The sequence below is a fragment of the Aegilops tauschii genome, chromosome 1, assembly GCF_002575655.3.
Source record: "Aegilops tauschii subsp. strangulata cultivar AL8/78 chromosome 1, Aet v6.0, whole genome shotgun sequence".
NCBI lineage: Eukaryota > Viridiplantae > Streptophyta > Magnoliopsida > Poales > Poaceae > Aegilops > Aegilops tauschii.
The window spans coordinates 497032561-497049021 of NC_053035.3; the positions used below are offsets into that span (position 1 = coordinate 497032561).

Below are 16461 nucleotides of genomic sequence, written 5' to 3' on the forward strand. Positions count from 1 at the left end.
TTTGATCAAGTCGGTAGTGCAAGAAATCCTCACGCACTCCATGTTATGCTTTATAATGCCAAGAGGTTTATGTAATCATATTAACACCACGCTCAAGAAAATTTATTGGGGATTTAAGGATGGCATGCGGAAAACTGTGTGGGTCTCATGGAAGGATGTGACAATGCCAAAATATATAGGCGGTTGGGGTTTTTGTAACACCGAGCTCTTTAGCTTGGCCATGCTGGCGAAGCATGGATGGAAAATTCTACAAGAGCCCAAGTCACTTGATGCGAAGGTATTGAGAGTTTTTTGTTACCCCTTTGCAGATATTCTTGATTTAGAGCTTGGCAACCACCCTCGACAAGGAGTGTTGCGCTATTCATGCAGGGATGTCGGTACTTAAACATGGATTAATTAAGAGAATTAGTGATGGAGAGTCAGCAAAAATCCGGAATCATACCTGGCTACCATGCGATAATATGATGTGGGCTTTATAACCGGTTTCTACTAATCACCAACAGTTGCTTCAGTGTTGATTGATGGTCCGTCAAGGCAATCGTATGGTGTTGTCATCAATTAATAACATATATGTCCTATGAATGCACAAACCATACTCAATATACCTATGAGGATGATTGCAACAGAAGACTGTTGGTATGAATAGTCAGGTAACTTCTCGATGAAGTCGGCCAACAGCTATTTGGATACAAAGCGTCGGAGGGAAGATTGGTTAGAGAACCGGTCAAGTCATTCAGATACTAGAGGTTCTCCAAATCAATGGATCAAGTTGTGGAGGGCCAACATTCATGCTAAGACGCTAGTGTTTAGCAAAGAATTCTATCCCAACTGGAAGTCCAACTGTTGGCAAGCTCAGGGGTCCACGGTGAGGCGATGGCTAGGGCTCGCTCGAGTTGTGTGCTCGTCAGCAAGCTTCGGGTGTGGTCGTCCAGCTCGATTCCGAGCACACCTGGACATGCAATTTGGTCAGGGTGTGTGGTCGGTCGTGAAGAAAACGAGGGTCACGACGGCAAGGTCAAATTGATGCTTACCTTGCCGGAATCAATGTCATAATGACGACATGACTCGGGTGTCATCGTGGACATGTTCTGGGGCATCTCCGGACGTGCGCCTGGTATCCAGACAATGCGCTAATGAGAGGGGGACCGAATGGTGGTGAGGTCGGGGCTCGAGGTGGAGTAGCTCGCCGGAATTTCACCACCAGCTAAGATGAATCAATTCAATCAACTCCTAGTCACCAGAATTATTTTGAGCCACAATATCAATCAATTCCTAGTCACCGGAATTATTTTGAGCCACGGTATCAATCAATTCAATCAACTCCTAGTCACCACTAGCTAAGATGAATCAATCACAGAAATTCTAAATAATTTTTAATTCACTCTAAATTAATAGTTCACATTAAAAAAATTGACAAATTTAGGATTTGGATTAATTTTTTAAGAAAAAATTTTAGGGTAATTTTTTTTGAGAGATAAGGAAGAGCCAGTCTTGGGCTGGGCCTCTTCCACCAAGGCTGGCCTAGTAGAGTTTGCTGTCGGGGATCCTAGCCCAGCCCAGCCCAACCAACAAGGCTCCTCCTTTGGTTTCGTTTGGCTTATAGCCGAGGCGGAGGAGGCGGTGCCGCTTTGCTTCGCTTCGCTTCGAGGGAGGGAAAGCCGGCCACCTTCCCGCTGCCGGCGTCGGCGTCGGCGTCGGTCGCGTCTCCGCCCGAAGGTGAGCCGCCGGCCTCCACCCGCCCCTCCCCTCCCCCTCCGCCCCCTCCGCCTAGGGTTTTGTGCTTCACCAACCGTTCCGTTCCGTTGAGCTGACCCCCGTTCCGTTGTTCGTCGCAGCCGCAGGCACCGCCGCCCCCTCGCTCCTCCTCTCCGGCGAGCTCGGCGACTCCCTCGCCGCGGAATCCGACGCTCCTCCCGCTTCCGCACGCCCGCAGGTGCAGGTGAGAAGCGCGCGCCCCCACCTCCCTCCCCCTCTCCGACTCCCGCAGCAGCGCCATCTCCTGCTCGTAGTCAGCAGTTAATCGGCGGGACGGAGGGCCCGCGTTTCCGGCCGGGCGCCGCATGCTCCGCGGCGGACTTTCGCATCTGGGGTCGGGATTTTGGCCGGGAAGGTTGTGCGGTGAACTGTTCTTGGCCGGGAATGTTTCTGCAAACTGCTCTTGGCCGGGATTTGGGATCGCTACGCTTCTGCAAATTTTGGATCGGGATTTTGGCCGGGATTCGCGTCCCGGGCTCCCGCCTCGTCTGTTCTTAGTTATTGGGTATCATATTACTCGAGTTCTTAAGTTATTGCTGTGATTCATGAATCATGCCAATGATGCTTGCTAGTGTATTCCGAGCAGATATTGGATGGATCAGGGGAGCTGCCCCGGCTGTATTGGTTTGTTACTTGTTAGTGTATTCCGTGCAGATATTGCAACTGATTACTTGACTTGTTCTTAGTGCGTTGCTTAGCCCAATTTGTGTGCACATTGCTGTAAGATGAGCTGTGCTGTATGATGTTCCTTTACGATGACAGGTTCTGTCTGCCTTGCAGTCGGATGCATTTGTATTTCAATCTTCTGCTGATGTTGAGATTCATTTGCTAATTGCTAGTTTAATCATGTTCTTACTTACTGGTGTGATTCATGAATGCTTGCTATAAGGGTGCCACCAACGGTTTTGTTTGTTAGCGTATCCTGAGCGAAAATTCCTTCTGATTTTCTTAGTTTCTGAGCAAAATTGGTTGCTGAACCCATTGTATATCTGTCAACCCTTGCCGAGTGTTAAGTACTAGGTGGTTTCTAGGATGCATATGCTTTCACAAAGTTAATTAGCTCCAATTCTCCAGGCAAGCATTCATCTTCTTTTGATTGACATTCATCTTGCATTGCGTCGAATATGCTGCATGCAACCTATTTCATACGCCAACCATGTAGATGGATGCATGTATTTTCTGCCTAGACAAGATTGCGTGCGTGTGTTCTCCCGAATTAGTTCTAGTTCATTGTTGACTATAGTTGTAAATTCCATGGGCATGGTGCATTTGGATCTATAATTAATGAACTATTTCATTTTATTAAAATTTCTTGGTTCCTGCTCTAAACCATATGTATTTATTGCACCTGCTGATGTTGAGATCCATCTGCTATAATATATAGTTTACTTGGGTTCTTAGTTACTTGTGTAATTCATCAATGATTGTTAATGGTGCCACCAACTCTTTGTTTGTTACCGTATTCTCAGCAAAAAAATCCTACCAACTGTTTTGTTTGTTAGTGCATTCTCAGAAAAAAATCCTTCTGATTTTCTTAGTTTCTGAGCAAAATTGGTTGCTGAACCCATTATATATCTGTCAACCCTTGCTGAGGGTGGTTTCTAGGATACAGATGCTTTCACAAAGTTAATTAGCTCCAATTCTCCAGGCAAGCATTCATCTTCGTTTGATTGACATTCATCTTGCATTGCGTCGAAATATGCAGCATGCAACCTATTTCATCGCCAACCATGTAGATGGATGCATGCATTTGTTTCCTTGCGAAGATTCCCCGTGAGTTCTCCCATTCTAGTTCATTGTTAAGTATAGTCTGTAAATTCCATGCGCACGGTGCATTCAGATGCATAATTAATGAACTGTTTCATTTTATTAAATTTTCTTGGTTCCCGCTCTAAACCATATGTACTTATGGCAGTTGCTGATGTTGAGATCCATCTGCTACAATATATAGTTTACTTGGGCTCTTAGTTATTGGTGTACTTCATGAATGATTGCTACTGGTTTTTTTTTTGTTAGCGTATTCCCAGGAAAAAGTCCTACCAACTGTGTTTGTTACCGTATTCTCAGAAAAAAATCCTTCTGATTTTCTTTGTTTAGAGCAAAATTGGTTGCTGAACCCATTATATTTATCTCTCCCCTTGCTGAACCCATTATATTTATCTCTCCCCTTGCTAAGTGTCAATATTTTGTTGCTTCCACAAAGTTAATTAGTCAAGTACTAGTTGGTTCATCTGCTATGATGTATAGTTTACTTGAGTGTTAGTTACTGGTGTTGTTCATGAATGCTTGCTAATGGTGCCACGACTGTTTTGTTCGTTACTGATATTGCAACTGATTGCTTAAGCTCTGGTGATCGTCTTACTGAGTGGCATGCAATTTTACTTGACCTGTTCTTGGTGCGTTGCTTAGCCCAACTTGTATGCATACTGCTGTAAGATGAGCTGTGCTGTGGGATGTTCTGTTGGAATTAACTTACTGCATGGAGTATACAGAGGGAGTACTTACTGTTTCGTTTGTTCCCAAGAAAGATTCTTGATGTGCTTTCGATGTTTCGCTGCTTTATGATGATGAAAGCTGAACCTGAATGTCGGTGGCATGTGTCCTCCAGAATTAGTTCTAGTTAATTGTTTGAGTACGGTTGATCTCCTTTGCAATAACGAATTGTTGACAAGTTGGTGCCTCTTTCAAAAATTGTCTAGCTGAACAGAAACAGTTCTTTCCCTTCACTTTTGATCTGTACTAGTTTTGTTTTCCGAGCAAAAAAAAAAAGAAAAAGAAAAAAAGAGCCAAAACTGGTCGAATGCCTGAATTGATTTATCTCCCAATCAAGTACTATCTGTTCGATACTACATACTTAAAAATTCTGCATCACATTGCAGAGATACCTCATCATGTCAGCTGCTGCCGTGGACTCTGCTGCTGTGGCGGTGCGGAACACGTGTGGCTGCAAAAACACCGGATGCAAAACCAGGTATGCACAGACACACTTGTTGAATTGTATGAACCAGATCCATCCAATCAACTAGTAGTTAGTTCGTAGTGCTGCTATCTAACTGTTGCTTGTTGATATGCTACATGCAGAAAGTGCGCTTGTTTCAGGGATGGTTTGCCTTGCATTCGTGGGCGATGCAAGTGCGAGGGCTGCGCGAACAATTCGAGGGGGCTGGTAAGATATGCTTCTTCCTTAGAGCACACTTCATTAATGAACACCTTGCTGCTCTAGCCTCTGCCAAGAACCTGAAAGAAATGTGTTGCACGTATTCCAGGCTATAGATGTGTTGCCGACGAAGTGCAGCTGCAAAAGCACCAGATGCAAAACCAGGTATGCACAGACACACTGGTTGAATTATATGAACCAGATCCATCCAATCAACTATAGTAGTTAACTGGTGCTGCTGCTATCTAACTGTTACTTGTTGATATGCTGCGTGCAGGGTGTGTGCATGTTTCAGGGAGGATTCGCGTTGCACTGGTCTATGCAAGTGTGTCGGCTGTGAGAACAATCCGCGTGGGCTGGTAAGATATGCTTCTTCCTTAGAGCACACTACATTCATGAACACCGTGCTGCTCTTGCCTCTGCCAAGAATCTGAAAGAAATGTGTTGCACTTATTCCAGGTCAATGAGGCAGATAGCAGGCCGAAGAAGTGCAAATGCAAAAGAACCAAATGCAAAACCAAGTATGCGCAGGCACACTGGTTGAATTATATACTCCCTCCGTTCGAGAAAAAGCTTGTCCCTCAAATGGATGTATCTAGCACCAAGTTAGTGCTAGATACATCCATTTGAGGGACAAGCTTGGGACAAGCTTTTTCGGACGGAGGGAGTTTGAACCAGATCCATCCAATCAACTATAGTAGTTAATTTGTAGTGCTGCTATCTAACTGTTGCTTGCTGATATGCTGTGTGCAGCATGTGCACATGTTTCTGTGCGGATTCGCATTGCACTGGTCTATGCAAGTGTGAGGGCTGCGAAAACACTCCGCAGGGGCTGGTAAGATATGCTTCTTCCTTAGAGCACACTACATTCATGAACACCATGCTTCTCTTGCCTCTGCCAAGAATCTGAAAGAAATGTGTTGCACTTATTCCAGGTCAATGAGGGAGATAGCGGGCCGAAGAAGTGCAAATGCAAAAGAACCAAATGCAAAACCAAGTATGCGCAGGCACACTGGTTGAATTATACTCCCTCCGTCCGAAAAAGCTTGTCCCTCAAATGGATGTATCTAGCACCAAGTTAGTGGTAGATATATCCATGAGGGACAAGCTTTTTTGGACGGAGGGAGTTTGAACCAGATCCATCCAATCTACTATAGTAGTTAATTTGTAGTGCTGCTATCTAACTGTTGCTTGTTGATATGCTGTGTGCAGCATGTGCACATGTTTCAGTGCGGATTCGCGTTGCACTGGGCTATGCAAGTGTGAGGGCTGCGAGAACACTCCGGAGGGCCTGGTAAGATATGCTTCTTCCTTAGAGCACACTACGTTCATGAACGCCGTGCTGCTCTGGCCTCTGCCAAGAACCTGAAAGAAATGTTTTTTCAAAAAAACTTCTTCCAGGCCAATGAGGGTGATAAGGGGTGCACCTGCAAGTTAATCAAATGCAAAACCAAGAACTGTGGTTGCCTGAATGTATGCGCTCTACATGCACGCTCCTTCTTTGTTCTGCATTCTTGTCTATTCAGAAACTAGACATGCTGCTGTTGCTTCTCTGATCTTGACTGGAATTCTTCTTTTCCTGAAGCGCGGGGCCAGGTGCACCTTAAAATGCAGTTGCCAAGGGTGCGAAAATGGAAAAGGGACCGGAGGGGGTGAGCAACCACATTCTCCTCTCTTTATGTGTGACTCCTTGTTTGCATGATGGATCACGCCTGTGTATTTCTCTCTGCTGTTCTGCATGTACAAAGCAGCTGATACGTCCCAGGATAGCAGGGAGGCTCAGGTTCCAACAAGCGAATAAGAATCGGGGTAAGTTTGTGCTTCCACTAGGGCAGTTTGTTGAGAGAAATCATAGGTTAATTTTGTGTATGTCTGCCCCAATCTGTTGAGGGATAAGCAACTAATCCTGGTGATCTGCTCCTTTTGTGCAGTGATGACAGTAGGCTTGAGACATACCAGAGCATGATGCAAGTCACCTTACATACTTACCATCCTCGAGACATACCAGAGCATGATGCAAGTCACCTTACATACTTACCATCCTTGTAATGATTACTCGAAGCAAGCACGGCGAGAACTCCATGATCTGCGATGTCGTTAACCTCAGCCTCAGGGGGCTCTTGATCAGACTGATAGATACTTGATGCTCCCTCTGTAACATTTTATAAGACGTTTTGAGTCCATGGCAGTGTCAAAAAACGTCTTATATCATGTCACCGAGGGAGTACATATATACTCCTGTAAGAATAGTTGCCCTCATCGGTTGCCGTCCATACTCGTTCTTATGCATACATACTTGCTGCAAATGATTTCTCTCTTATAAACTTTAGGAATTTTCTGATGGTGTTTGAAAATTGAAACCCAAACTACTACTAGTATGCATGGACAAAGAGGCCCTGGTGGCATTATTTCTGCATTGCGTTACATACTCTGATGATATGCATGCTCTCATCAACTTGTGAATTCCTTGTTAGACTGTATATACGTAGCCTCTGTAATATACTGTAACATTGTATTGTACCCCTTGGGATACCCTCTATATAATGAGATAGCCACACCCCGGTTTAGGGTGTCGAGCAGTTCCCAACATATTACGTTTTATATGGTATCAGCTTAGGTTAAGATGGCTTCCGCTGCCTCTACCGCCGCCGCCGCCGTCGTTGCGCCGACCTCTGTCGTCGCCCCCGCCGTCGCTGCGCCGGCCCTTGGGTCGCCGTTCCTGGCCTCGCGCCCCCTTGCGATGGCCCATGGCGCTCCTCCATCGCCTAGTCCCTAGATCGGATCGGGCCTCCCTGGCGATCATGTCGCCCCGCCCAACGTCGCGGCGGGCGATCTGTACTCGTGCGGCGCTCCTGCAACGGCTCATGGTGGGCCGCCGCCGCCGTCGTCCTGGATGGCGCCGCCGTCCGGTGCGCCTCCTGTCCCGCACCACTACGGCGTCCAGTCGTCCCATCCCTACGGCGCGCCGCCACACCAACCCTACCCGGCGATCTGTACTCATGTGGCTGCGGCTGCCTTGCAGTATGGGGCGCCAGCTGCGGCGTCCTACGGCGCCTCGACGGCTGGTTCTGTCGGGCCCTATCCGTCCTACTCGGGACCGGCTGCACATTCGTCGATGGGCTTCTACGCACCGCCGCATGCTCACGGTGATCAGGCCGCAGTGCCGTCGCCGTTTTACTTCTCACACCTGCTACCGGTGAAACTCAAGCCAGACAACTACTTGTCCTGGCGTGCCCAGGTGTTGCCTCTTCTGCGGAGTCGCTACCTGGAGGGCTACGTCGACGGGTCCATCCCGTGTCCGCCCCCTCAGCACCCGGCGTATCATGCATGGGTGGCCCAGGATCAAGCCATCCTCTCCGCCATCCAGTCCTCGCTCGCTCTGAGCGTCTCGTCGCTGGTCATCTTCACCGCTACGTCACGAGAGGCGTGGGCGGCTCTTCACACCAGCTTCGCCTCTCAGTCTCAGGCGCGTGCCCACTCTATCCGCACCGAGCTAGGTGAGACCAAGCTTGGTGACCTCAGCATTACGGACTACTTCAACAAGATGAGGGGCCTCGCCGACACACTGGCTTCGATTGGCCAGTCTCTGCAGGACCAGGAGTTCACCACCTTCGTGCTTAACGGGCTTGATGATGATTATGACAATCTCGTTGAGAACGTTCATGGCCGTGATGATCCACTTCCACCTCGCGAGCTTTACACCCGACTCCTTGGCCGCGAACAGCGCATCAAGGCGCGTCGTGTCTCACCAGGTTTTGCCTCCGCCAATGCCGCGACTCGCGGCAAACCTCCGCGGTCATCATCTTCCGGTGGCAAGCCGGCACCGTATTCACAGCCGGCCTCGCGTGGCAATGCGCCATCCATCACGGGGGGCAACCGGCCGGTTGCTTGCTGCTCCTCCTGCGGTGCCCCGCAGGCCTGCCAGCTGTGTGGCCTTGAGCGCCACATCGCCTCTCGCTACCATCGTCGCTACAAGCAAGATTTCCTGGGCCTCAGCAACAATGGTAAAGGGAACGACAAGCAGGCCGCCGCCGCCGTGACGAGTCATGATCATGGTCGCACTCCGTCCTACTCCATTGATCCGACATGGTATATGGACACCGGAGCTACTAACCACCTCACCGGCGAGATGGGCAAGCTCTCTACTCAGGAGCCATATCGTGGTCATGATCAGGTGCACACCGCCAGTGGAGCAGGTATGCGCATCTCTCATGTTGGTCAGGCTTCTCTCCTTGCACACAATTTTCGCAAACTACATCTTTCCAATGCCCTTCGTGTTCCCTCTGCTACGCGTAGTTTGTTGTCTATTCCTCAACTTACACGTGATAATAATGTCCTTGCTGAGTTTCACCCTTTTCGTTTCTTTATCAAGGATCGGGACACGAGGGCCGTTCTGCTTAGCGGTCGTCTTCGCCATGGCTTGTACGCACTTGATGCATCACACACACCCTCCATGCAGTCTTCTCCTCAGGCGTTCAGTGGTGTCCGTGTGTCGCCCACTCACTGGCATGCGCGCCTTGGTCATCCTGCAGCTCCCATAGTTCGTCATGTGTTGCATCGTTATGAGCTACCAGTTGTGTCCAATAAAACTGCTGAAACTGTCTGTGATGCCTGTCAGCAGGGCAAGAGTCACCAACTTCCGTTTACAGAGTCTAGTCGTGTTGTGAAACATCCTCTTGAGCTTGTGTTTTCTGATGTCTGGGGTCATGCCCAGGCATCCGTTAGTGGTCACAATTATTATGTCAGTTTTATTGATGCTTATAGTCGGTTTACTTGGTTATATCTTATTAAGCGTAAGTCTGATGTGTTCGATGGTTTTATTCAGTTTCAAGCACACGTTGAGCGTCTCCTTAAACAGAGAATCATCCATGTCCAATCCGACTGGGGTGGTGAATACCACAGCCTCAACTCGTTTTTTTAACAAACTTGGGATTTCGCATCGCATGTCATGTCCTCATACACATCATCAGAACGGAACTACCGAACGTAAGCATCGTCACCTCGTTGAAACTGGCCTAACCTTACTAGCTCATGCATCCGTTCCGTTTCGGTTCTGGAGTGATGCTTTCTCCACAGCCTGTTTTCTTATTAATAGGCTTCCCTCACGACTTCTGAAAATGCAAACCCCGCTTGAACTCTTACTCAATGAAATCCCAGACTACACGTTCTTCAAAGTGTTTGGGTGTGCATGTTGGCCTCACCTTCGTCCATATAACAAGCGTAAGCTAGAGTTTCGGTCTAAGAAGTGTGTTTTTCTCGGGTATAGTTCCCTCCACAAAGGGTACAAGTGCCTACATGTTCCAACAAACCGCGTCTACATTTCTCGTGACGTTGTGTTTGATGAAAATGTGTTCCCCTTTCGTGCACTTCCGACTCACTCTACCACTCCTATGTCATCAGTCCCTGTGTCTATACCTTCGCCTGATCAATTTGTGGATGTTGCATATGCCCCTGCGTTGCTTCCTAATCATGCTGCAGGTATTGGACGCGGCGCCCGTCTCGAGCTTCTTGATGAACATGTCATGGATGTGACTCGCGCTCCGGACGTGCATGCACCATGCATGACGGGTGGCGCATGTCAACCCGCTACCGCCTCACCTGTGGAGGCTGCCTCGCGGGTGCCCGGCTCGCCCGACACATGTGCGCCCGCGCCTGGCTCGCGGGTCGCTGTCTCGACTGGGCTGACGCTGGCCTCGCCCAACGCACGTGCACCCGCCTCGCCTGGCTCGCCTGGGCCGGCTTTGGCCTCGCCCGGCTCGCGGGCCTCTGTCTCGCCTGGGTCGGTGCTGGGCTCGCCGGCCGTCGCCTCACCTGGACTGGTGCTGGGCTCGCTGGCCGCCGCCTCGACTGCCCGACAGTTCGCCGACAGGCTCTGTCCCAGCCTCCTCCGAGTCGGACTCGCCTGGTCCCATGCCGGCCTCGTCGCCGCAGCCTGCGGTTGCTCTTCGTCCTCGAACACGGAGCCAGCACGACATTTTTCGTCCGAAGGAGCGCACAGATGGTACGGTTGCGTGGCTTGCTGCGTGCATGGCCCATACTACTGCCGATCCCACTGTAGAGCCTCGTCACTTTCAGGCTGCACTGAGCATCCCTCACTGGCGTGCCGCCATGGAACAGGAAGTTCAGGCTCTTCACAAGAATGACACCTGGCGTCTTGTTCCTCCAGTACCTGGTGTCAACATCATTGATTATAAGTGGGTATTTAAAGTCAAGAGACATGCTAATGGTTCCATCGAACAATACAAGGCATGGCTAGTCGCCAAGGGTTTCAAACAGAGGTATGGTCTTGATTATGAAGACACGTTCAGTCCAGTCATCAAGCCTACTACCATTCGATTATTGCTGTCTCTTGCTATTACTCGTGGGTGGTTCCTTCGTCAGCTTGATGTGCAGAACGCTTTTCTCCATGGCATTCTAGAGGAGGAGGTTTATATGCGTCAGCCGCCTGGTTTCTTTGATCCGGCACGTCCTCACCATCTCTGTCGACTGGTTAAGGCGCTATATGGACTCAAGCAGGCCCCTCGAGCATGGCATGCTCGCCTTGGATCTATTCTTCGGGCCCTTGGGTTTACTCCCTCCACTGCTGATACGTCATTGTTTCTCCTACAGCGTCCTGAGGTTACGATGTATCTCCTGGTTTATGTTGATGACATCATTCTCATCAGTTCCTCTGACGCTGCTGCTGATCGCCTTGTGACTGCTCTCAGTGATAACTTTGCTGTCAAGGATTTAGGTGCACTGCATTTCTTCCTTGGTCTGGAGGTTTCCCGCTCTTCTGCTGGGCTGACTCTTACTCAGAAAAAGTACTCCCTGGACTTGTTGCGGCGTGCTGGAATGCTTCAGTGCAAACATGCTGTCACTCCGATGTCTGCCACTGATCGGTTGTCTGCCCTTGATGGAGACTCTCTCTCGTCTGATGATGCTACTGAGTATCGCAGTCTTGTTGGTGGTCTGCAATACCTTACTATTACCAGGCCTGATATCTCTTATGCAGTCAATCGTGTGTGTCAATTTTTGCATGCCCCCAGGACATCTCATTGGTCAGCTGTGAAGCGTATTTTGCGCTATGTCTGTCTTACTGCCTCCTATGGTTTGCTTCTTCAGCCTGCACCGTCGTGTGAGCTCTCAGCTTTCTCTGATGCAGACTGGGGTGGTAGTCCTGATGACAGGCGATCCACGGGGGGATATGCGGTATTCCTTGGTTCTAACTTGATCGCCTGGAATGCTCGTAAGCAGGCCACAGTCTCTCGCAGTAGTACTGAAGCTGAGTACAAAGCTGTTGCTAATGCAACTGCTGAGATCATATGGGTACAATCTCTATTGAGAGAGTTGCGTGTCTCTCTGGCTCAGCCTCCAGTTTTGTGGTGTGACAACATCGGTGCTACATATCTCTCTTCTAACCCGGTGTTTCATGCTCGGACAAAACACATTGAGGTTGACTATCATTTTGTTCGGGAACGTGTTGCACAGAAGCTACTCTGTATCAAGTTTATCTCATCCAAGGATCAACTTGCTGACATCTTCACGAAGCCTCTTCCACAACCACAGTTTGTAGGCTGTAGGCGCAATCTTAACTTGCTTTGTACTTCAGGCCATAGTTAAGATTGAGGGAGGGTGTTAGACTGTATATACGTAGCCTCTGTAATATACTGTAACATTGTATTGTACCCCTTGGGGTACCCTCTATATAATGAGATAGCCACACCCCAGTTTAGGGTGTCGAGCAGTTCCCAACATATTATGTTTTACATTCCTTCACTGATGGCTCTGCTTGAAAATTGCCTGCAAGCTCTACTCTGAAGGAGGCAACCATGTCCAACTGATACACACGACATTTCTAGCACAAGAGCTTGGCTTAAAACTTGTCGACCAACTCAGAGGCCATAGGACATAGCACCCTCTTCTTTTACATACATACGCGCAAACTGATGATCAAGGTTAAGACACTTATTTTGGGATGGAGTGAGTATTACCTTAGTAGAACTGTATTGCCGGAGCGAGTTTCTTTTTACAGAAAGGGCCAAGTCTATATGTTGATAAACTAGCCCTTACAAGAACATCACTAAAAAGGGAAAATTATAGGCAAGTTCTTGATGAAATCAGCACTGTCTTCATTCTACATCCACAGCTTGTTGCCGCCTATGGACCTCCATCTCATCGGAGCAACCTTGTTGAAACCGAGGAGCTTGAAGAAGCAGCGGTCGGGAAGTCGTGTTCCTTTTCCTACAAGGCTACTCCGATGAGATCTAGATTATTATATTTCTACAACTTAAAAAATAAGCAGTGTTCCTTTTCCTACAAGGCAGAACTCTTCGGTAATCCGTTTCCCCCTCCCATCACGTCCCTTTATCGATTTTTTTAGAGTGGATTTTCTACTCTCGGGTGTATTACACCCGAGTTGTCAAAAAATTTGAAAACTGATATCAAACAACATCGAAAAAATCTAAAATTTTGCGACATCAAACTCTATCGAATGTTTGAGGTTCTTGCAAAATTTCATCCAAAAATAACATCCGAGGACCTCCAACAAAAAAATCGCTGCTCAAATAGTGCATAGAACTTTGAACTGCGATTTTGATTTTTTGGTCAGAGCTCAAGTATGAAAGAATTATGGAAGCGTCTCAATCTCCATATAGGGAGACCCGCGTTGTAATTATTCATAGATGATGGTGCGTACAATGTGCGGCAGCCCCTGGCTAACCATCGAGAGAATATACAGGAGAGGTTACGTGGGAAAGAGGGTAGAGAGAAGAGAGGACTCCTAACAACTCTAACCTCCTGGCAAATATTCTACGTACATGACTCTTACGTATATTGTGACAGCACACAATACCACATATTGCATGTCTAACACTCCTAATCTGAACTTCTCAAGTTAAGATTATGTTTGAACTCTTCAAATTGTCTTGTAGCCAAGGCCTTTGTAAACCCATCTGCAACTTGGTCTTTTGAAGGAATAAATCGAATCTCCAACTCCTTGCTCGCAAACCTTTCTCTAACAAAATGGTAATCAATCTCAATGTGTTTAGTCCTCGCATGAAACACAGGATTAGCAGAAAGATATGTGGCACCAAGATTGTCACACCAAAGACATGGTGTCTGAGCATATATTCCAAGTTCCTTGAGCATGGACTTAACCCATATGATCTCTACTGTTGCATTAGCCATTGCTTTGTACTCTGCCTCAATACTAGATTGTGACACTGTTGCTTGCTTCTTGGCACACCAAGAAATAAGATTAGGTCCAAAGAAAACTGCAAAACCACCCGTGGACCTCCTGTCATCCAGGCATCCTGCCCAGTCAGAGTCAGAGAAAGCACTAACAAGAGTAGATGAGGACTTGTTGAAGGTGAGTCCAACACTTAAAGTGTTCTTTACATATCGCAAAATACGCTTAGCAGCAGTCCAGTGAGCTGAGGTAGGTGCATGAAGAAACTGACACACTTTGTTGACTGCAAAGGAAATATCAGGCCGTGTAAGTGTCAAGTATTGAAGTGCACCAACCAGACTTCTATACTTGGTGCCATCCTCTTGACTCAAGAGTACACCCTCTGCAAGAGCCAGTTTTTCTGCACTGGAAAGCTGAGTTGGGGATGGTTTACAGCCTTGCATCCCAGCCTTGCTCAAAAGGTCAGTTGCATATTTTTCCTGAGAAAGATGAAGTCCACCTTCATGGTTTCTCTTTACCTCAATACCAAGAAAGAAGTGAAGATCTCCTAGATCCTTGAGAGCAAAATCTAAGTGCAAATCTTGCAACAAAGCGGTGACAGCCTTATCAGAGGAATTGGTAACAATAATATCATCGATATAAATAAGAACAAAAATGATGGTATGTGACTTATTATAAATGAACAAGGATGTGTCTGAGTTGGAGGGAATGAAACCAAGTGTTTGCAGTTTGGAGCTCAAGCGGGAATACCATGCTCTGGGGGCTTGCTTTAAACCATAGAGGGATTTGTCAAGCCGACAGATATGGAACGGTTTGTTTTTATCCTCAAACCCAGGAGGTTGTTTCATGTAAACTTCCTCTTCCAGAACACCATGAAGGAACGCATTCTGCACATCTAGCTGACAAAGACTCCAGGCCTCTGGACACAACAATGGACAAAACAAGACGAATGGTGGCAGCTTTAGCAACATGAGTGAAAGTGTCCTCATAGTCAAGTCCATACCTTTGCTTAAACCCCTTAGCAACAAGCCTTGCTTTTATCAATAGTGCCATCATACCGACGTTTGATGCGGTACACCCACTTGCAATCAATGACATTCTTGCGTGGATGATACGTAACAAGGTGCCAAGTATGATTTTCCTGAAGAGCATGAAACTCGTCATCCATAACCTGCTTCCACCGAGGATCAGCAAGAGCATCATTAACATTATGTGGTTCACCTATGGAATCAAAAGAAATAGCCAAACAATATTTAGTTTTGTAATTGACAGGCTGAAGGATCCCTGTCTGAAGCCGCGTGCGGGGTGGCATTGGTGGAGTTGTAGAAGATCCAGGCGAGGCGGCAGGCTGCTGCAGAGGAGATCCTGCCGATCCCGAGGGAGCAGATCCGGCATGCAGTGCGGGATCATTTGTGGTCGAGGACGTGGAGGGAGGAGCAGAAGCGGCTGCAGAGGATTCGTGTAGGCGGGGAGCACGGAGCGGATCTGGCATAGATCCCGCGTCTGGCCCGACTGACGCAGCCGCAGGGGCTCGTCTAGAGTAGACTTGCGGGACCGACGCGTACCGCCCGGTCGGTTGGTCCCCTACCTCTGATTGGTGCGTCGCGCCCAGGGTGGCCAACTCGGGGAAGGAGCGCGACCTGGCGGAGCGAGGTTGGCGCGGAGTGGAGGGCGGGCTGCCCAATCCCATCAGGAGGGGCGCTGATCCCGAGGGGGATACGGTCGGCCCTGACGCAGTCAGGGGCTCCGATCCCGAGGGATACCCCCCTTGATCGCTTGTGTCCTCTTTTGTACCTTCTGGTACATTATTTTCTGCACTGTGTTCTGTCACATTTGTTTCTGCAACATAAAACTCAGATGCAGCAGGAGAGATATTAGTCAAAGTTGGGTCTATACAATTATCAACACCCTCACACAGAACGCCGGAGAGATGAGGGGGAAGGAGAAGAATTTCCTTCCAGAGTAGAGCGCCGGCATTTGAATGAAGTTTTTCAAAGGGAAATTGAGTTTCATCAAAAACGACGTCACGTGAGATATAAACACGCCTGGTGGAAACATCTAAACACTGGACGCCCTTATGCTGAGCACTATACCCAAGGAAAACACATTGCTTAGAACGAAAACTGAGCTTACAAGTGTTATAGGGACGAAGATTTGGCCAACATGCACACCCAAAGACTCGAAGAGTGGTGTAATCTGGTGTGACATGAAGGAGGCGTTCAGTGGGGGTTTCATTGAAGATAGTACGACTGGGCCACAAGTTAATGAGATGTACAACAGTGAGAAAAGCTTCGTCCCAAAATTTGAGTGGCATAGAAGCAGAAGCTAAAATAGTGAGACCTACTTCAACAATGTGTCTATGCTTACGTTCAGCGGAACC

The 16461-nt window shown here is 48.1% G+C and overlaps 1 protein-coding gene across 1 annotated transcript; it reads left to right on the plus strand.

Moving 5' to 3' along the window:
- Positions 1 to 233: 233 nt before the first annotated feature.
- LOC109762118 (uncharacterized) lies at positions 234 to 7328 on the plus strand. Its single transcript, XM_045229938.2, has 15 exons — positions 234 to 277; positions 1604 to 1716; positions 1836 to 1939; positions 4635 to 4726; positions 4837 to 4921; positions 5022 to 5077; positions 5190 to 5271; positions 5372 to 5433; positions 5666 to 5747; positions 5848 to 5909; positions 6125 to 6206; positions 6314 to 6385; positions 6498 to 6564; positions 6664 to 6721; positions 6844 to 7328. Exons 1-14 carry the CDS (start codon positions 234 to 236, stop codon positions 6711 to 6713), a joined length of 1053 nt encoding a protein of 350 aa, XP_045085873.2. The 3' UTR covers positions 6714 to 6721; positions 6844 to 7328.
- The last annotated feature ends 9133 nt before the right edge of the window (positions 7329 to 16461 follow it).